At 37.9% G+C, this 24,078-nt stretch overlaps 1 protein-coding gene across 1 annotated transcript in view; it reads right to left on the bottom strand.

Moving 5' to 3' along the window:
• LOC115219547 overlaps positions 1-16,319 on the bottom strand; it is a 100,675-nt gene extending 84,356 nt beyond the window's left edge. Inside the window, exon 1 of the mRNA XM_029789752.2 lies at positions 16,168-16,319. Coding sequence (XP_029645612.1) covers positions 16,168-16,219 — 52 coding nt within the window. The 5' untranslated portion in view covers positions 16,220-16,319. The remainder of the gene's footprint in view (positions 1-16,167) is intronic.
• Between the last annotated feature and the right edge of the window lie 7,759 nt (positions 16,320-24,078).

Genomic DNA, 24,078 nt, shown 5'->3' with positions numbered 1-24,078 from the left:
TTCTCTTATTCAACTTTTTTTTTACTTCGTTATGATATGTGGTTTGTGCTTGATGAATATGTATGAGGTATTTCTTAACGTATGAAACTATAAGTATCACTTAAAGACACGTATTGTGTCCTTTAAATAAATATTTATCCCTCACCAGACGTAGTACTTTTTTTTCATCTTTCTATCACAGAACAGTACATTACATTATCTACCAAAGTGGAGGCGCAATGGCCCAGTGGTGAGGGCAGCGGACTCGCGGTCATAGGATCGCGGTTTCGATTCCCAGACCGGGCGTTGTGAGTGTTTATTGAGCGAAAACACCTAAAGCTCCACGAGGCTCCGGCAGGGGATGGTGGTGATCCCTGCTGTATTCTTTCACCACAACTTTCTCTCACTCTTACTTCCTGTTTCTGTTGTACCTGTATTTCAAAGGGCCGGCCTTGTCACTCTCTGTGTCACGCTGAATATCCCCGAGAACTACGTTAAGGGTACACGTGTCTGTGGAGTGCTCAGCCACTTACACGTTAATTTCACGATCAGGCTGTTCCGTTGATTCGGATCAACCGGAACCCTCGTCGTCGTAACCGACGGAGTGCTTCCACTATCTACCAAACTTACTCAGCCTATAGTTGAAGACACTTGCCCAAGATGCCGCGCAGTGGGACCGAATTTGAAACCACATGGTAACAAAAGCAAGCATCTTAACCACATACTCAGGCCGGTGTCCATGTGGAATGATTTCATTTCAATTTACAACTCTTCCAGTGTGAAACATTATTTTAAAAAAAAGTCAGTTACTAATTCAAAGAAAGAATGCCACAACGATTCGAAACCGCCCTCTGTTTCTCAAACGAGCATTCCTTTTCCTACTTCTCTATGGTCGTTAATTAGCAGCTCTATCGCTTCACATATTAACAGGCTGGCAATAACTCCGAAGAAGCATATCATTCAATATGGAACGCTAATTTCCGCCTATTTATTATTCGTTTGGCATCTCTATTATTAAACAAATGCTTATTACGCGTTGCAAAAGTCGTGCAAATCGATAGCGATGTCCATATATGTTATTGTTCAGTGAGATATTGAAATGATTAGTACCTGGCTGAGGCCAACCACATCATTCCTTTGCTTGCCTTCCATCTTCTCCCCTGGACGATGGGCATGCTGCGTTTTCGTTTATTGATATTAATAACATACTTGTGGAACAGGCGCCGTAATGTTGTCTGCTTGCCGATGGTGTCACGGTGTTGTTCGTGTTGCTGCTAGTGTTGTTGTTGTTGTTGTTGTTTAGTTCTGGGACAACTCTCATCAAGCAGAACCATAATCGAATGCATTCCAGCCATGATCATTCCGTTTTTGTAGTATATCTAAGGCTGCATTATCTAAAACATCCTTCGTGCTTTAAGACCGTAGGATGTGATTTGAAGAAAATTGACAGCTATTTCTAGCAGGTTAAGCAACCACTTAGAAGCCCCCTCGTCGGCTCGTGATGTCTCGGCGTGTTCTTGTTAGGAGTCTGGGTAAGGAAATGGGACAGAAAATAAAATGCTTGCTAACAAAATAAAATAAAGTTAAAATATATGAAGGCTTATCTCTTTCGTTATAGATTAACTTATATTCTAAATTTTAACATAAAATCTAAATTTTAACATCAGTTCCAAAGTTTCCTAAATTTCACAAAACTGCGAATTCATTAGAACCCATATAAATTCTTAAATGCTCCTAAATTAGTGTTTTCGCGCCCTTTTCTTGACCATTGCTAGCCTAAAACTTTTGGTTACTCATCAGCATCCTAACTTTTATCCTTCTGTAATAAACGTAGGGGTTCTAATTAAACGCAAAATAAATGTACTACTCGCCGCTCTCTTTGCTGCTTTTTAATTCCACTCTAGGGGATGCACCCCTTCTCGGGAGCCAAATGAATGTCGCTTGTGAAATCGAGGTTTTTAAATAGTTATTTCAAGCGTTTCGCATATTCTGAGAAAGCATCGAATTAATTAGGGATAAATTTTGAACTAAAGGAAAATACTCAAATTTTCTGCAGGTCTGAAATGTGACATTGATCTATATAAGTGGAGGCTTCCTCATATAACCCCCCCTCCCTCTCTCTCTCTCCATGGAAGAGAGAGAGCGAGAGAAATAGCCTAGAAGTTGACTTGTATATTATTTTATTGGCTCCAAAGTAAAATAAACTATATGCGGTATTTGAACCCAAAACGCATAGAACCACAGCAAATATTGCAAGGCATTTTGTTCTATGCCATAACAATTTTATTAATCGACTGCCTTGTGTTCGTGTCTAAGTACGTGCCCTCGCGTGCAAAACACACGGACAAACAGACCCCCCCCCACACACAAACGCACAAACCACTTTCTTTCTAATCTACGCAGTCTTAGACTACTGAAGCAATCTCTATTCAAAACTTCATTATTCCCTTTAAAGGACTTATAACATAAAATTGCTCATGTTCATTAGTAACGTTTTCCCTCCATTAGTCTACTGCGTCGGCGCTTATAACCGTTTCTGTTGTTTTCAGTGGTTGAATAATAAATATCCCTCTATATAGAACACCAGACAAGTTCATCATTTACATTATTTACATTATTTACATTCGAAGGATATTTGTCCGCATCTTGTTTGTTGTTAACACAACATTTCCCCAAGACACCCGAAGAAGGCTGGGGGGTATATCAGTCGAAACGTTGTGTTAACAACAAACATGATGAGGACAAATATCCGTCGAATGTAAATAATGTAAATAATGTACATAATTCCTCATCTCTTCAATGTAGAACTGTACCAGATAAGTTGCCCTCAAAAGAGCAACGGCATACGAACAAATTCTCTTGACTGAGAGTGATAGGGCCGATAAGCTCATCTGTGGTCTCAAGAACAAAGACTCAGATCAGAAAACTGTCTGAAATAGCTATATAATCTCTGCACATACGTTTGCACCCCAGTATTTACGACAAATACAAGGGTGACGTCAGGGATATTGTAACGACATTAACCCCCCACTCAGTTTGTTGTCATCTTTCTATCGCAATATGGATGGGTGGCCAGTGCAAAAGTGACGAGGAGTGACATATGGTGAGAAGAAAGCAAAGGCGAACTTAAAAATCAGAATGACTCATAGAAACTAAAAGGTCATACTGGAGCTGTACCCAGTTGAGGGTGCGGAGATGACGCGTCGGCGGGAATTGAACTCACGACCTATATATATATATATATATATATATATATATATATATATATGTTGCGTGTGTGTTGTGTTCTTGAGCAAGACACTTTATTTCATGCTGCTCCAGTTCACTCAGCTGTAGAAATGAGTTGCGACGTTACTGGTGTCAAGCTGTATCGGTCTTTACCTTTCCCTTGGATAACATCAGTGGAGTGGAGAGAGGAGGCTGGTATACATAGGCGACTACTGGTCTTCTTTAAGCAACCTTGTCTGAACTTGTGCCTCGGAGGGGAACTTTCTAGGTGCTATCCAATGGTCCTTCATGACCGAAGGGGGTCTTTAGCCTTTTATAATTATATCTAGAACCACATAAACAGATGTATCCTTCCTGTTTCAGGGTATGATTCGAGTAAGATTTTGTTACTATTTCCTATTTCTAGGTGGTTGATCAATCTTATGTAATTTATAAGTTAAATGTCTTGCCCACGGTTACTGTGAACTGCAGATTCCAGAATACGAACGACCAACCTCTTGGTTCACTGACTACAACCCTAACCCTCCATGGTCGATATTATTCAGTAATGGCTTGATAAAACCTGTTCTTTTTATAAATGGCTCTATTAATACAGTTTTCAACTGTAATGTCTTTTAAATTTCTTTCTAGGTTTTGTCCGTGTTGTTGACGTTGTTGATGGCGATGGTATAATTGTTGGTACAGCCGTTCATGATGGTGTTGGTGTTATCAATGTTGTTGATAATCGTATTGTTGTCACTGTTATTTTTGTCGATGGTGGCTTTGATGGTGTTGTTACTGACAGGGATAGGGCTATTGTTATTTATTGGTATTGTTTTCGCCGTTGATTTTGATATTCTCGGTGTTTTTTCTTTGTTCGAGTACTCGCATAGGTGTTTGTGTTGTTCTTTGTTCGAGTATTCGTATAAGTGTTTGTGTTGTTCTTTGTTCGAGTGTTCGAACAGGTATTTGTGTTGGTGTAAGTGTTGGTAGTAGAATTTGTCTTTGATTCTTTGATTTTACTGCGGACAAAGGTAGCAGTGGTAGTAGACAGAGTGTTAGTACTGGTAGTATTATAAACGTGTTGTTATTGTTGTTGATGCAGTTAATGTTGATTTTTACGTGGTGTTTGTTTGTAATGATATTAGTGAGATTGTTGTTGTTGTTATTGTTGTTGTTCGTTCAGGTGTTCGTGATTTCAGTCGCTTGGGTTAGTGATATTCTTGTAGTAACGTTGTTGCTGTAGTGTTGTTGTTGTTGTTGTTGGTGGTGGTAGTGGTGTGGGTGGGTAATAACTAATTAACTCAAAACTTTCGAACAAATAAATAAATAAATAAATAAATAAATAAAATCTCCAGCAAAACACCCACCAAAAAAAAACAACAAAATAAAACAAACAAAAATGTTGACAGTTACAACATGAGCTATCGCCGCATTTAAAAGAGAAAATCATTAATAGCGTTAGCACTAGCACCGTCACCATCACCATTTCACCCCCCCCCCCAACCAACCAACCAGCAACAACAAAACTATGACTGCTGCTATTAATAAGCACCTTCCCTTCACCGTTTTTGATTCTTGATATTCTATTGCAAATTGATAACGTCACAGCCAAACGTGTTTCTCCAATATTCGATCTTACGGAATAAACATAACCCCAGTCACAGATATTTAACGCACTCATTCGCACAGGGCACGTACAAAACCTTCAAACATACAGAAGCATATATATATATGCAAACATGCACGCATGTATGAACGGCAACGTGCACATATAAACAAATAAACAGATTTATTTATATGCATGTGAACATGCAAATACATGCACACATACAGACAGGTGTTTGTGCATGTACACCAGCATATGCAAGCATGCACACATGCATGCACATATACACGTGTATGAATATACATGGGCATATGTGTGTATAAGAGTGTGTGTGGGTGCGTGAGTGTGATCACACACGCACAAATATGCACAACAACGCACACATACGAATGCACACATAAACACACATATGAATATGATTGTACACCACAAACATATATATACATACACACATACACACACATATATATATACATACATACATACATACATACATAATAACATACATACATACATACATGCATACAAATCAAACGTTCACACATTCGTACAGAAATGTATAACCACATACAAGCAGACACAAACATAAACGCACATATGAATATATACATACATATATACATATATACATATATATATATATATTATATATATATATATATATATATATACATATTATATATCTATATATATATATATATATATATAGATATATATATATATATATATATATATATATATATATATATACATATAATATATATACATATATATTATATACACTATATATATATATATACATTATATATATATATATATATTATCATTATATATATAAATATATATATATAAATATATAATATTTATATATATATATTTCATATATTTATATATATATATTTCATATATTTATATATATATATATAAATATAGAATATATATATATATTATAAATAAATATATACATATATAAATAAATATATATATTATATATATATAATATATATATATATAGAGAGAGGAGAGAGAGAGAGAGAGAGATAGTTAGTTAGATAGATAGATAGACAGATAGATGCTCGCTCACACGCACAAATATGCATAACTATACACACACACGAATGCACACAAATATCTGTGATTACACACAAGCACAGACACACACAAATGTGCATACCACAAGCGTACACACGTATACCCACAAATACATGTGAATACACGTGAATACACACAAATACATGTGCATGCGCACAAAGAGACGTAAATACGGGAACCTACACGCATACAAACATACATCGACACACCGATTCACAGGTAAAAAAAAAAACAAACAAAAAAAACTCACGCATTCAAACACACAAACATGCAAACATAACAAGCAAATAAACGCACGCATGCGCACACGAAAATAAAAGCAAATACCCATACATGCATACGCGCATACACATTTGCAAGGTGAAATGAAAAAGGAATGTGAAAACAATAGAAGAAAGATAAAGAAAGAAAGAAAGGCAGAAAAAAAGAAGGAAAGGATAAAGAAAGAAAAAAATGGGGAGAGTAAAGAAAGATGTGAATGGCTTGCTGTTGAATGGTGTATAATGACCTTTGGTTGAATGGACAGTAGCTGGATGAGATAAAGGTTGGCTGGATAAATGACATTTTACACTTTGTTCATGAATTGTGTTATTTATATATTCTATTATCATTATCATTATTATCATTATTATTATTATTATTAATTATTATTATTATTGTTATTATTATTATCATCATCATCATCATCATCATTATTATAATTATTATTATTATTATGACCAATCAGAAGGGATGAACTAACTATTCTGGGGGGAATTATATATATTATTATTATTATTATTATTATTATTATTATTATTATTATGCCCAGTCAGAAGGGATGAAATATCTATTCTGATGGGAATTATTATTATTATTATTATTATTATTATTATTATTATTATTACTATTACTATTATATTATTATTATTATTATTATTATTATTATTATTATTATTATTATTATTATGTCCAGTCAGAAGGGATGAAATATCTATTCTGGGGGGAATTATTATTATTATTATTATTATTATTATTATTATTATTATATTATATTATTATTATTATTATTATTATTATTGTCCAGTCAGAAGGGATGAAACATCTATTCTGGTGGGACAAGAAAAAAAGTAAATAAGCGTCGTCGGACGAAATAATTGTTTCGTTTCACCGTTTCGTCACAATCACTACTATGGCGGCAAACAGCAAATACTGAACTGATCCGTTGTTTCGTAAATAAGTTGAGACGGTGATTGAGGTTTATGTAAATAGGGCGTGGTGGTGGTGGTGGGGGGGATAGAATAATTGTTTGAGCAAAGAGAGAGAGAGAGAAGTAGTAAGAAAGAAACAAAGAATGAATGAATGGAATAATCTCTGTTTGTTTTATCTGTTTCAGTCATCGAACTGCGGCCATACTGGGGCACTGAACTTTTGAGTTTTTGTCAAACGAATCAACTCCAGTGCTTATTTTTTTAAAGCTTGGTATGGGATCTCAAATGTCGTACCGCTAAGTTACTGGGAAGTGAACGGCTGTAAGGTAAGTAGCTTCCTTGCCAACCACATGGTTCCGGGTTCAGTCCCAATGCGTGGTACCATGGGCAAATGTCTTCTACTATAGCCTCGGGTCGACCAAAGCCTTCTGAGTGGATTTGGTAGACGGAAACTGAAAGAAACTCATCGTATATATATATATATATATATATATATACATACGTACATACATACATACATACGTACATACGTACATACGTACATACATACATACATACATACATACATATTTACGATAGGCTTCTTTCACTTTCCAGTGGCCCGAAGCTATGACAGAAAACACTTGCCCAAGGTGCCATGCAGTGGAACTGAAACCGGAACCATATAGTTAGGAGGCAAACGTCTTTAACATACTGCCACATGTGTGTACGCACACACACAAACATACACAAACGTATGACAGAGAGAGGGGAGGAAGAAATATAGAGAGGGAGAAGACAGTGTATAAAGAGAAAAATTAGAAGATAGAAAAATAAAAGAGAGAGAATGAGGAAATTCTGAAGAAAGAGAAAGAAAGATAATTGAGAAATAAAAATGAGTGAATAAAGGTGAGTAAATAGATTCATTGTAGGAGAGAGTAAGAGAGGGAAAGGGAGAGAGAGAGAGAGAGAGAGAGAGAGCGCAAGAAAGAAAGGGAAAGAGGTTGGGAGAGTAGAAAAGGAACACGAGAGAAGAAAAAAAATTAGGTTTGAAAGAGAAAGTGAAAGTAGAAGTGAAGGAAGGAAGAAAGGAAATGATGAAAATGACGTCTTCAAGAAGAAAACCGATTTAAAAAAGAAATGATTTAGAAAATGAAAGAAAGAGAGAAAAAGAGAGAGAAGTGGTAAATGATAAAAGGAAATCACTGACATTCAGATGAACTTCCTGTAAAATATTGATAACGAGCAAATCCTTAGATTTCATTGTGTTAAATAGAATTTGTCACTATTAACCTATGTAGTGACAGTTACGATTAGCCAACTGCATAGAGTAATAAGACAACCAAACACCTGGTCGTCAGTTCGCATCTTCTAACCGATGCTTTCGCTGTATAATTAAAGATGCTGGAGGTGAACGGGTCGAATCGTTTGCATGTAGGACAAAATGATAAGCGGTATTTCGTCCGTCTTTACGTTCTGAGTTCAAATCTCGCCGAGGTTGACGTTGCCATTCAACCTTTAAGAGTCGATAAAATAAGTACCAGCTATGTACTGGGTCTATGTAATCGACTAGCTTCCATCACCCCTGCAAAATTTCCAGCCTTGTGCCTATAGTAGAAAGAATTATTGAAGACGCTTAAAGCGGCGAGCTAGTCGAATCGTTACTGCATCGAGCAATATGCTTAACGGTATTTCTTCCGGCGAGCTGGCAGAAGCGTTAGCACCCTGGGCGAAATGCGTAGCTGTATTTCGTCTGCCGTTACGTTCTGAGTTAAAATCCGCCAAGGTCGACTTTGCCTTTCATCCTTTCGGGGTCGATAAATTAAGTACCAGTTACGCACTGGGGTCGATGTAATCGACTTAATCCGTTTGTCTGTCCTTGTTTGTCCTTGTTTGTCTCCTCTGTGTTTAGCCCCTTGTGGGTAATAAAGAAATAGGTATTTTTTCCGATGCACCTACCTTCTGAATTCAAATCACACTGAAGTCAATTTTGCCTTTCATCCTTCCGCATTGGTAAGATAGCGTACCAGCCAAGTACAGGGGTCAAGTAATCGACTTATTCACTGCCTCTCCTTATTTATTGCTGGCCTTGTGCCAAAACATGAAACCATTAAAGACGCTTGTCGATCGAATTCGTAGCTAGTTGTTATTTAATACTTAGTCAATACTTAGTTAAGCAAACGTGTTCTAGTCGAATCTACACGTAGCTTTTCAAAGGTGGCTTATCTCTGAAATGTAATTTCCTGCTCCTACGCGTATACACGAGGGGGTACCCAAAAGTTACACTGTTTATGTAACTATGTTTTATTAATTTGTTCTAGATATACTATATAAACAGGAAGTCTAATGGTGCCTCCCTGCAGAGCCATCTTAAGGGATGAGCATACAGGGCAGTAGCTGACGGAGGAGCACGGGTTTAGGGACCCAATTCTGATCTATATATGCAGTGGTCCGGTGCACTGTTTGTCCCAGGGGGTCCTATAACGCTGTTTAGACAGTTATGAATTCCTAGCTACCTCACGAAAATTGAATGGGCGTATTGGGTAATATGGTCCTACATACACAATGTGGGGAAAAAAAGCGGGATGGTTACAGCTAGAAAGACCAATGAAACACAGTGTTGGAACGAATATGTTCAAGGTAGTAAAAAAAAATGTCAAATTTCGAGACACTGTCAGTAACTTCGGAGCTAAGTTGGTTACATCGACCCCAGTGCTCAACTGGTACCTATTTTATCGACCCCGAAAGGATGAAAGGCAAAGTTCATTCGATCGATAGAACTGCGACGTTCCATAACCTATTGAGTCACAGAGGCAGGGCTGTCTTAACAGAGGCGGTGGAATTTGAACCCAGAACATGAATTCGGACGAAGTGCGGCTAGGCATTTTGCCCGGCGTTCTAACGATTCTGCCAGTGCGCTTTTGTTAAGAAAGCCCTGCCTCTGTGACCCAATAGGTTATGGAACGTTGCAATTCTATCGATCGAATAAACAAAGTTGTTAAAGACACTGTAAGTATGGGTCTGGGGGGTTGGGATTTATGGAAACCGTATCCTAAAGGTGGAGGGCGCAGCTTTTATGTAATAACATGTCGTAACTCGTATTTTACTCACTGGAGCTCAAATAACCCCTAATAGGCATTAAAGTAATTAGATAAGTGCTTGTAAGACTGTACGGGATACACCAGATACATAGATACGTGTATAACATTAGATACTATTTAATGATTGATTTCTGTCATTATCGATCTCGAAGGAAGACAATCGACAAAGTCAATCGGGCATAAAGGAAAGTAACCAATATATATCAGAATACATCGACTTTTTCCCATCCCACATCCATTTAAATAGTGCACGCACGCACGCGCACCCCCCCCCCACACACTCTCTCTCTCACACACACCCACTCACACACCCACGCACACACACACACACACACACTCACACACATTGTTTCTCTCTCTCTCACACACAAACACTCACATCACTCACACACACTCACACACATACACACTGTCTCTCTCTTTCTCGCACACACACTCGCACACACACACACACACACAACACACACACACACTCTCTCTCTCTCTCTGTCACACACACACACTGTCTCCCTCTCTCATACACACACACTCACACACATACACAAACTTATACAGGCAATATCTTTCCTTTTTGTTCCTTTTTTACCTGTAGTCATTGAACTGTGGTCATGCTGGGGTGCCGCCTTCAAGAGTTTATTTGAACAAATCAATGCCAGGACATTTTTATTAAAGCCAGGTACTCATTCTATCGATTTCTCCCGCCAAACTGCTTAAATACGGGTGGGTAAGCGAATCAACAAAATTCATCAAGAGTGGTAGGGTATAAACACAAGAACACACACACACATGCACACATTCGCACCAAACTGGAAATCGATATGTACTCACACGTAACGGCGGCGAGCCGGCAGAATCGTTACCGCGTCGAGCAAAAAGCTTTGTGGTATTTCGTCTGCCGCTACGTTCTGAGTTCAAATTCCGCCGAGGTCAACTTTGCCTTTCATCCTTTCGGGGGTAGATTAAATAAGTACCAGTTACGCACTGGGGTCGACATAATCGCGTTAATCCGTTTGTCTGTCCTTGTTTGTCCCCACTGTGTGTAGCCCCTTGTGGACAGTAAAGAAATAGGTATTTCGTCCGATTTCATGTTCTAGGTTAGAATTAAACCGCGATCGACTTTGCCTTTCATCCTTACGGGATCGATAAAATAGGTACCAGTTGAGCACTGGGGTCGACTTAATCAACTTAGCTCCGAAATTACTGACGCTGTCCCAAAATTTGAAATTTTTTTACTGGCTTTCAACTTAGTCGTTCCAACACGGTCTTACATTGGTCTTTCTAGCTGTGACCACTCACTGTGAAGGGTAGGAGAGTCCAGTTTGCTGGACATTGTTGTAGAGCTGAAAAAGAAGTAATTTCTACTCTTCTCCTCTGGAAGCCATCTACTCGCAATACCAGAGGGCGCACACTCTCCTACCCTGATGTAATCTCGAGGGATACAGGCATCCAGCAACAGGACCTCCGTAATGCCATGATGGACCGTGAAGTCTGGCGTAGCATGGTAAATTCCATTGTCTCGACCTAGGTCGAACAATGATGATGATGATGATGTGTATTTAGGACCATATCATCCAATACGCTCATTCAATCCTTTTATAGGGTGTTGAACGACCACATAAAGGTACCGTTGTTTGCTTGTGGAAATTATTATTAAGGTATGTGTTACTTAGATGATTTTATCGTTGTTTATCCCGAAATGAGCCTTGATCTAACGAACCTTTTATCGAAGGCATCCTAGCTGTGATTGTCTTTTTTTCTCAGCACTGTGCCCTCACGATCATTTTATTCAATGCGTCCTTTCTCTTAAGACAACTATAGATTGTATTTTGATGGAGGTAATGCCTACTAGTATCGAGTGTTTACCATGACTAGAGATGCCAAACTTGTTTGGCGTTGCAGGTCGGATTAGAACATTAACTAGAACTCGTGGGTCAGGTAGGGATAATTAATCCTAACTCTCTATTCATTATATAGTTGCAAATAACTTGTCCAACGAAAAGTGATTAATTTTATTCAGTAAAATATAGGAGGGTCAGTTAGTTATGATTTTATTTAACATATTTCTCTCTCAGATTCACACACATATCGCAGAGGGCCTTCAAGTTTTCAAAGTTCTGTATATGACTTCAGAAGGTTGGGCCTCCAACCAGACGTTTCGTGACACTCTTAAAGCCAGGAACTTTTCAGCACTCCCCCGTAAGGTTCTATGTGTATTCTACCAAATCCCTTCATTCCTCTAAAACATTATTTGCTTACAACATAGAATAAAGATAAGAGCTAGGAAACCCCAAAGTAATTCTTGTCACTCCCCAAAGACCTTAAAAACTACATTTCGTCACATACTTATATGTCGAGTCGCAAATAACTTGTCCAACGAAAAGGGATTAATTTTATTCAGTAAAGTTCTTAGCGGATAAGTCTCTAGCACAGTTAATTCGCAGGTGTAACAATCCTCCATCACGCCTATCACTAATACACGCGTAAAATGTGTAAAGGCCACATAATCTTATTAATCGTTGAGTAAATATTAAATATTAAATCTAGTACTCATGTAAGAAGTCACATCACACTGTCAAGTAGAGGTAAGATTTCGACAAGAAGCTTGTAAACGGGGCATCGCCGGCGGTTGCTGGTGCACCGGCGGCATGTTACGAAACCCGTTCGGTGGAATGTGAGCCACCGGAGCGGGAGGGGGTGGGAGAAGAAGAAGGCCCCTCCCAGAGGAAATGTTGAAGAACATGTGATCTTCTATCTCAGGGGAGGGGCTATAGAGAATTATATAGAAAGTTCCTTTGATAGTCGGGACCTGATAGACTCGACTTGTATTCCAGAGTGGCCTCCGCAGATGGCTGCTCGGGTACTGGAAGAAAGGAACCTCTATCACATAATGGACCCCTTCTCAAAGGAAGAGTACAGATCTTGTGTAAAGGCCTCCAACTTGCGGCTGCTGGAATGCCTGCAGGAGGCAAGAAAGTTTATTAAAGACTCATTTATGTAATTATTTTTAATTGTAATGGATTTTTTAGTCCATAAAGTGTTATAAAATTGTGAGAGGGTTAATCCTTCATTCAGTATTTTTAAAAAAGAACAATGTTTTAGAGAAGCAAAAGTCGGCGGGCGTTTTTCGTCTTCTCCCATCCTTATCATCCTTGTATCATTATCATCCACCTCATTAAAGTCCGTGTCCTGCCTGCAAGGTACCTTACTCTATGTACTACCTTAATGGCAAATTTGATAAAATAAAGAAGCTTGTTGACTCAGTTTCTGTACTTTTTTGTTTAAAACCATATCACGCAAGTTATATTGTCAAAAGCGTTGGTAAAATAATACAGGTCAGAACTTCGTATACGAACTCCCATTAAGTTATTTAATGTTTTATGCTTCACTAGCAGTATCGCCCGGCGTTGCTCGGGTTTGTAAGGGAAATAACTATATAAGCATTTTTAGAGAGTTACTTCCCTTATAGATGCCAATTCGGGCTTTCTTAGCCATTTCTGTTTTGATGTCACGACGTTGACTTCTTTACACTCCCTTCCCCACAGCTTCACGAGGGAGGGAAGAAGGGGGAAAAGCAACACAGATGCAGCTGTGAGCGTGGACGCCAACTCCGCCGCCATCGACACGAAAAATTATGCATTAAAATGGAATAAAAAATGATGTTAAATTATTTTTAAAATCGTAGACTCATCGTAGACGTGGGCTAATACCCAGACGGGCTCGATATGAATCACGACTATAAGATACCCGAATTTGGTTAAACTGCACCGCAAAATGTGGGAGTAGTTAGGAATCTAAATCGAAGGGGACAGACACTCACACAACTACAGTTTTATATATGTAGATATAAAATAACGATTGATATTTTCTTTGCAGCCTCTTTGCTGTTATTCCATGGCGAAATACGTGACACAAAAATGCGCACGATCGCACAGAACCTACAGGGGTGGCAGACGTTGTAAAGTAGAGAATGACTTTGAGTGGAATATGTTTATGATGATTTCGGGAACGTCTGCATAAAACTCTTATTCTCCACTTCAAACAAAATGAGCAAAATTTTCCGTGTTCGGTTTTTTTTTTCTTTCATGTGTTAATAAAACGAATAATTTCAAAGATTTATTGCTTCTTCTTTCTTTTCACGTCCTTTCTTTCTTTCTTTCTCTGTCTGTCTGTCACACACACACACACACACACACACACACACACACACACACACACACACACACACACACACACACACACACACACACTCAAACACACACACATGTATGTATATATTACTATTCATATATATATACATATTCACGCATATGCATAAGATATATATATATATATATATATATATATATATATATATATATATATATATATATATTGGAAGGTTTGGAGATGAGATGTACAGGTATTATATATTGGAAGAAATGAGGTAAAAAGAAGATCGGATGGTTTATATTTACAGATATTTATTTATATATTACATTTTTTACATATATATCATATCATTTAGATCATTAGCGCTTTCTCCCATTCTAGTGGGGTTTTCAAATTTAAAAACCCCACTAGAATGGGAGAAAGCGCTAATGATCTAAATGATATGATATATATGTAAAAATGTAATATATAAATAAATATCTGTAAATATAAACCATCCGATCTTCTTTTTACCTCATTTCTTCCAATATATATATATATATATATATATATATATATTATGCATATGCGTGAATATATATATATATATACAGAGAGAGAGAGAGAGAGTAACAGACAGACAGAGACAGAGACGTACACACACACACGAGCATACACATACACACGCGCACACACCATATTTATATACGTCTGCAGGCTGGATATATATTCCCATATATTCGCATTCCCATTTTGTTTTTACGGACATTGAAAATATGGACTGACGGAAGAAAGACGCATTTTAAAAAATAGTGTTAGTTATCAATTACGGATATATATGTATATATAGATATATATATATATATATCTATATATATTATGATATATTATTATTAATATAGGAAATCTATATTAGAAATTCTTCAGAAAGATATATACATGTTTAAAATATTGTTGATTAAAGATATAAATATTATGAATATATGTAAAAATGTATAAGTATAAATATATAATGTATATGATAGTTTAAAGATTTGAATTAAGTTTTTTAAGAAGATCGTTTCACAGAAGTGCTATCCTGTAATGGAATCCTATATTAATAAGCATTTATAGACAATTCTTCTGCTCTTCATATATATATATATATATATATATATATATATATATATATATATATATATATTTCTCTCCTTGTTTCTCTCCTTGTTTTTTCTGTGTATCTTTCTGTAGAAGAGCGTAGGCTCGAAACGTGAAAGACTTTTTCTATTCCTGAGCGTTATACTAATACATCTGTTTGTTTTGTACACCACCTATCTTCGTCTTTTGTTTTTTTTCGTAAACTTTCCCTATATATATATATATATATATATATAATTAATCAATATAGGGTGGCAAAAAAATTTTGTAGAATTCTTTTGCCACCAGCGGCCTAGTGGGAAAAAATTAAATAGTCATATACCATTTTAAGTTCAACATCACAATCAAGGAACGGCCATAATAGGCCATTCACCCACTAGAAATAACAGCCAAAAGCTTTAACCGCAAAATAACATCAATTCCGTAAACCAGGAGAAAATTTAAAAAACATTACCCTGTAATTACAGGGTAAATGTTTTTTAAATTTTCCCTGTAATTACAGGGTAAATGTTTTTTAAATTTTCTCCTGGTTTACGGAATTGATGTTATTTTGTGCGGTTAAAGCTTTTGGCTGTTATTTCTAGTGGGTGAATGGCCTATTATGGCCGTTCCTTGATTGTGATAATATATATTATATATAATATATATATATATATATATATATATATATATATATATATATATATATATATATATATATATATATATATACACAGTAATGCATGTTGATGTATAAATTACCTACCTTGCACAAAGATCAAAACACACACGAATCCGAAAACTGTTAGAAGCTTCATTTTACCACTTGTTTTTGGTCTCGATTGGTAAGAAAATACACAGAAGGCTTTATAATAACTTGGCCTGTCACCTTATGTGAAATATAGGATTTCTGCAATGAAACAAGCACATACACAAATAAAATGATAGGATTACATTTGAATAAATAAATAAATTAATAAAAGACAAACAAATAAATATGATCATATGATAAGAAAGGAATCGTACTCTTATTAAAATTTATGTACAAACTGACAATGGCGGCAACTATATAAGGTTTCAGCCTCACATACAGTCTATGCATAAATACATTCTAAATATGAAAATATAGATTTTAGTAGAAAACCTCCAGGTACAGAGATAGACACGGAAAGAGACAGATACAGAGGAGAGAGAGAGAGAGAGAGAGAGAGAGAGAGAGGAGAGATAGACAGAGGAGAGATAGACAGAGGAGAGATAGACGGAGGAGAGAGAGACAGAGGGGAGAGAGATACAGAGGAGATAGACATAGGAGAGAGAGAGAGGAGAGATAGACAGAGGAGAGAGACATAGAGACAGAGGGGAGAGAAAGACAGAGGAGAGAGACATAGGAGAGAGAGACAGAGGAGAGACAGAGAGAGAGCCAGAGGATAGAGAGAAAGAGAGAGAGTGTGTGTGTGGAGAGAGAGGGAAAGAGAGAAAGCGAGTGGGATGGATAAATATATAAACGGATAGCTATATATATAGTGTGTATGGAAGAGAGAGAGAGAGAGAGACGCAGAGAGAAGGAGAAAGAAAGAGAAAAAGAGAGAGAGGAGGGAGAGAAAGAGAGGGGGAGAAAGAGAGGGGAGAAAGAGAGAGAGAGAAAGCGAGAGAGAGTATGTGTTTAACAACAGGTGCATTGCGATTTTGATTGTTAGTTTAAATATTCACCAAATTATATTTATAAACTGAATCAACAATTGTCTCGACTTCATTGTAGTTTGATGGATATAGTTGTCTCACCTCATGAACCGTACTTTACACATAAAAATTGTATTTAATTTTGAAAGTGAACTGGATTTCTTTGACTAACAAGCTTATTTGTTATGCTGCGCTGAGAAAATATTCAAAGAATTGACTTGCTTCTCTGGCTTGTCTGAAATGAAGAGAAACCCAGAGAAGTTTGCAATTCTTAAATTTTGGTTGGTCAAATGTGACTCTCAGAGTATCGGCAGAGGGAAATCTTTTACTTCTTTCAGTCATTAGACTGCAGCCATGCTGGGGCACCGCCTTGAAGGATTTTTAGTCGAATGTATCAACCCCCACCAGCACTTATTTTTATTTTCAAAGCCTGGTACTTATTCTATCGGTCTCTATGGCCGAACCGCTAGGTTACGGGGACGTAAATGCACCAACATCGGTTGTCAAGCGGTAGTGGTGGAGGCACAAACACAGACACAAAGACACACACACACACAACACACACACACACACACACGCACACACGCGCGCGCACACAGACATATATATATACGATGGGCTTCTTTCAGTTTTCAAATCCATTCACAAGGGTTTGGTCGGCCAGGGGCTATAGTAGGAGACACTTGCCCAAAGTGCCACGCAGTGGGACTGAACTCCGAACCATTTGTTTGGGAAGCAAGCTTCTTACCACACACCTACACTTATCGCCTTTCAGTAAATAAACATCGCAGTTAATGGCGTATTTACTATATTTGACTGAGTCCAATACAGATAAATAAATCATTCTTTTTACTATAGGCAGGCACAACGCCTGAAATTTTGAGGAAGGGAGATAATAGATTACAGTGCCCATAGTTCTCCACTAGTACTTATTTTATCGACCCCGATTTGCTCAAAAGGCAAAGTCGACCTCGGCAGCATTTAAACTCGGAACATAAAGAGCCTGACGAAATGCTGCTAAGGTTTTTGTCCAGCACAGTAACGATTTGGCCAGCTTGCCGCTTTAATAAGTAAATAAATAATCGTTTCCACTGTAAGCAAAAGACCTGAAATTTTAAAGGAGGAGTCTAGTCGATTATATCGCACATAGTTCACAGCTCGTACTTATTTTATTTACGCCCGGAATAATAAAAGGCAGAGTTGATGTCGACGGCATGTGAGCTCAGAGCGTAGAGAGCTGAGCGAAATACCACGAAGTATTTTATCTGGTACAATAACGATGCCGCCAGCTTGCCGTCTCAGCAAGTAAATAAATAAATAAGTATATAACATAGGAGTGGCTATATAACGCAGGAGTGGCTGTGTGGTAAGTAGCTTGCTTACCAACTGCATGGTCCGGGTTCAGTTCTACTGCGTGGCACCTTGCGCAAGTGTCTTCTACTATAGCATAGCCTCGGGCCGACCAAAGCCTTGTGAGTGGATTTGGTAGACGGAAACTGAAAGAAGCCTATCGTATATATATATATATATATATTATATATATATATATATATATATATATATATATATATATATATATACATATATATATATATATATATATATCTATATATATATATATATATGTATGCTTGACAACCGATGCTGGTGTGTTTACGTCCCCGTATTTACTTAGCGGTTCGGCAAAAAAGACCGATAGAATAAGTACTAGGCTTCCAAAAGAATAAGTCCTGGGGTCGATTTGCTCGACTAAAGGCGGTGCTTCATAATGGCTGCAGTCAAATGACTGAAACAAGTAAAAGAGAAAAGAGAGATGCGAAGAGGGTTATAATAGAAAATAATACATTATTTACTCGTTGATCAGAATGGCACAGTGAAAGTGTACGGGGCCTATAACCAAGATGTCTATAGATCGAAGCTATTCTTTGTAAAGAAATGGATATAATTGTTGATATGTTTACGTTGAGTTGTCTACAAATATATACCAACAATATACATGTATATGTACGTACAAGGATTGCTATAAAATATATTATGCAACAGAAATATAAATGGTGTCAGTGGGTCAACAACTGACCAGGGTACACGAAAACCCAAGTAACATGATGGGTAAAAACAATAACTACAAAAGGATCTTTCGTTTAGGGTTTAGGATTTTCGTCGGACTTACATTTCTATCAGGATATTAGTAGAATGTCATAAGTTATTTCATAATCTCTAAATCTCTCCAAAGGAGAGATACAGTAGCAGTACTGAGTGCTAATATTTATTGCCAAACTAACGTGGCAGTCCGTAGAAATAGGACGAATGCTGCCGTTGATTAGCTCCGAGAGGCGAACGCCTCTAGTTAGCTATATGACGCACGAACCTGCGTCCAGGTTCGAAGGTTTATGGACGCAGGTTCGTGCATCGTATAGCTACCTAGAGGCGATCGCCTCTCGGAGCTAATCAATGGTTGTATTCGCCCTTTTCTATGGACTGCTACGTTAGTTTGGATATAAATAATCATTAGTTATTGTTATTGATGTTGTTAAGTTCCACATCAGAGTTATGGTCATAGCCATTCTAACCATGACCATCTGGTCTTTCCTTTAGACATTGTTGTCTCGTAGTGTATTGTCTTTTAATTTTTTAGAATAGTGAGATGTGATCGGAGGGAGATTTAAGTGCTATCTCAAGCAGGAGGTCGAGCCGAGTGATTGTGTAGATGTTCTCTCGCTGGATTTCAAAATGCTATAAGTTGTTCACAAGTGTATGAGATATTACATGAGGATAAGCATTTGGAGCTGATAAAGATTCGTACCACAATCGGAATCCTGGTCATCCATTTGGTGGTCACGTGCTTTCATTTGGTGGTCACGTGCTTACAAATAAACTATGTGTTCTTACACAAGTAGTGACTAGACTCAGTTTAAGCATTAACTCTAAGACTAATGTTTGTGATAAAGTTATCCTTGATAACACGTTCTCATCAGACTTTCACTAACATTTAGGAAAGATTATATTCGTATATGAAGCTGTAAATCATTATCTTTTACTTGTTTCAGTCGTTAAACTGAGGCCATGCTGTAGCATCGCCTTCGAGGGTTTAGCCGTGCAAATCGATCCCGAGTACCCTTGTTTTGTTTTAAGAGTCTGATACTTATTCTATCGATTTCTTTTGCCGGACCGGTTGTCAAGCATGGTGGGTGACAGACACAAACACAAGCACACACACACACACACACACACCACACACACACACGACGGGCTTTCACATAGTTTCCTACTACCAAATTCACTCACAAGGCATTGGTCGGCCCGGCCCAGGGTTGTAATAGAAGACATTTGCCTAAGAAGCCGCGTAATGGGATTGAAACCAAAACCACGCGGTTTCAAATGGAACTTCTTCACCACATAGTCATTCGTACGCCTACATTATTAAAAAAAAAACATGTCTATTTAATTGTAATAATTATTTCTCTTAACTGGCTCAGAAATTAATTTTTGCAGAGGACAACTTTGCTGCTCATCTTTATGGGGTCGATAAAATAAAGTACCAGTTAATGGTGGTTGTTCGAAAAACTTGTCAGTGTTGGGCGTGACACCTCATGGTATTTCTTCTGATACTTTGCGTTTTGAATTCTTGGGTAGTAAGATGTTATTCCTCGCTTAGTATAACCCCAAAACCTGGTCTTTGGATGCCCTTGGAAGAGCCCACCCTGTTGCTAGCATTTAAGATAGGTCTTTGATCTGAGCATATATTCCTCTATTCATTCCCCAACGCCAGTCTCAGAGTCTGTGGCACCAACCTTCTCTCCCTAAATAAACAGTAAAGAAAGAGAGAGAAAGAGAGAGAGTGTGTGTGTGAAAGAGAAAGAGAGAGAAAGAGAGAGAAAGGGGCAGAACGACAGAGAAAAGAGAGAGAGGGAAAGAGGGAGAAAGTGTATTAGAGTTCTTTACAGATTAATTTTTACTTTTGGACTCCATAGTAACAATTCTGACAGGATTCGAACTCAAAACGTAAAAGGATGAGATTGAATACTAAAAGGTATTTAGTTCGGAATTTCATTGTTTTTGCCAAGATTTACACAATTTTACTGCTTTTGTTGTTAATGCAGCAGACCCATAGTCAAAGATATTCAAAACTTGCCCATTTGTCTTTTATTTATTCTGGCAAAATTTTTTGCACAAACCCAGCAACTATGAGGGGGGAGGGAAATCGATTATATCGATCTCAGAGTTCAACCGGTACTAATTTTATCGACACCGAAAAGATGACAGGCAAAGTCAACCTCAGCAGAGTGGAGGCGCAATGGCCCAGTGGTTAGGGCAGCGGACTCGCGGTCGTAAGAACGTGGTTTCGATTCCCAGACCGGGAATTGTGGGTGTTTATTGAGCAAAAACACACAAGCTCCACGATGCTCCGGCGTAGAGAGTGGGTGAAACCTTTTGTACTCTTTCACTACAACTTTCTCTCACTCTTTCTTTCTACTTCTGCCATAAAGCAGAGGAAGCATAGTGTAACCCACTATGGTGTGGTAAACTTTCAGATCCTAGTCTAGATTGCGAATCCTCTGTACCCCAGGATGGTTCAGCTCTCCACCCGTTAAAAGCTACCGTTTACGGAATGAGGATAACAACGTAGCTTTCGTGCCTGTGCAACCGCCAGTCTATTGCGTGTGGTGAGTGGATCTTCAAGTTGCCGCACGCATTCTTAGTAGCTTAGAGTAGGCTCGAATTAGAGATTATTCTCTGTGCCTAATGGCGCGAGTCCTGATTGGAAGAAGAAGACCTCAGCAGAAACTGAACTCAAAACGTTAAGCCAGAAGATATACTGCTAAGCATTTTGTCCAGCTTGCTAACGATTCTGCCAGTTCACAAATCGCTGTTTTATTCCGACATATTCTCTAGATTATTGAAGGCTACGTAATCTAATGACTCTTTCATTTAAAGAGAAGGCAGGGTGTTATTTGAGTGAAATTTGGTTGCTAATGTTGTAAGGTCGTTTAATCCTGTAGAAAATTTCTTTTGGAGTTGTCTAAATGCTTTTCGATCAGTTTGTTACAAATATATTCCGTTGTAGCCTTTAGAAATTTTCAGATTTAGATGAGTATAGCCAGATTAAGAACAAAATGCAGAACTGCTAAAAGTAGCTGAAGCCACAATCCCGTATATTAAACAAAAGGTCTTGTTGCTGTTGGCGTCGTCTTTGCACAATACGTGAGATTCCCATTTGACAACAACATATAAAGACTCACAAAATGCTGAGCAGCATTTTACGTTCTGATTTCAGAGTTCAGAGTCTGCCAAAGTTGACTTGGCCTTTCATCCTTCGGAGTGTGGTGGGAGCGATAAAATAAGTACCAGTTAAACACTGGGATCGATGAAACCGACTATCACCCCTACCCAGAAGTTACTGACTTTGAGTCAAAATCTGAAATCATTACTTCTTAATAGTTAAGGCGACGAAAGCGGCGAGCTGGCAGAATGGTTAGCACGCCAGGAAAGATGCTTAGCAGAATTTCGTCCGTCTTTATTTTCTGAGTTCAAATTCTGCCGAGGTCGACTTTGCCTTTCATCCTTTCGAAGTCGATAAAATGAGTACCAGTCGAGCACTTGAGTACTTGAGTACCAGTCGAGCACTGGGTAGTCGAGCACTTGACTAACCCCTTCCCACAAAACTTCAGGCCTTGTGCCTATGGCAGAAACGAATATTTGGTCGAATGGTCAGCACACCTGACAAAATGCTTAGTGATATTTCGTCGGTCTTTACCTTCTAAGTTCAAATTCCGCAGTCAAATGACTGAAACAAGTAAAAGAGAAAAGAGAGAGAGAACAAAAAAAGAGAAAGAAAGAGATATATCCAAAAATGATTTCAAAGAGATATGTAACACTGGCGGTTTCCGTGTTTTCTCTTCAATCGGTTTTGCATGCTGGCTAACAACAGCGTATCTTGGTGATACCCGAGTTACTCAGTTAGCAAAAAGCTGTTGAACTCCCGTAATTTTTCTCACTTGGTAAATCCGAGTGTCCTATTCAGGACTGCATAGTTTCCGTAGAATGAATAATAATATTAATAATAATCTGGCGAACGGAGATTTTCCACATCTATAATTTTAGTAAACAATTATTTACAGCATTCTTGTGTAGAACTACGTGCGTTTCAACTGCATCGACTGCATACTGTTAGATGTTCATCCTGGTGTTATTGTCGGTACAGTATCATCAGGGTCCATTGTTTACTGCCATTCGAAGTTAAGCTGACGAAATCAGGAAGTTGAATGAATAAATTAATTTTAGAAAGTGTCGGTGTTACAATAAATAGTTGTACTTTCAATGACCCATCGTTCACCTGATGATACTGTACTGATAATAACACCAGGATATACACTTAACAGTGTGCAGTTGATGCATTTGAAACGCGCGTAGATCCACAAAAAGAATGTTGTAAATAACTGTTTAATAAAATTATAGACGTGGAAAATCTCCGTTCTCCTGATTATTATTAAAACTATATTGATCTCTCACTACGACATTAAGACACATACAGACCACCCACACAAAAAACACCTGTAAGCAGTTAATACCACACACACACTCAGATACTTCCACACACACACACGCTCTCACACGCACACATGCTACCACCACCACATGCACACATGCCACCACGACACACACACACTCAGTTAATGCCACACACACACATAAACACATGCCACTACTCACACACGCGTACATACACACATATACCACCTATTCTTCACACTCTCCTGTCCCAGAAAGCATTTTCTCTTTGTCCACCAACTTCCGGTCATTTCAAAAATGTAACTACATGTTGACTGTTGGCGATTTTTTTCTCCTTCCTTTTCTTTCAAACTTTCCTATGTCTCTTGCTTCCGAAGAAGTGCTATGCTCGAAACGTAAAACAGCCACTCTTTCTTTCCTTCTCTGAGCGTCTCATTAATACTTTGTACGTACAACATCCTCACGTTGTTGTTTTTCTTGTCTTTTT

The sequence above is a fragment of the Octopus sinensis genome, linkage group LG14 (assembly GCF_006345805.1).
Source record: "Octopus sinensis linkage group LG14, ASM634580v1, whole genome shotgun sequence".
In the NCBI taxonomy this organism is placed as follows: Eukaryota; Metazoa; Mollusca; class Cephalopoda; order Octopoda; family Octopodidae; genus Octopus; species Octopus sinensis.
This window is presented reverse-complemented; position numbering and strand designations above follow the sequence as displayed.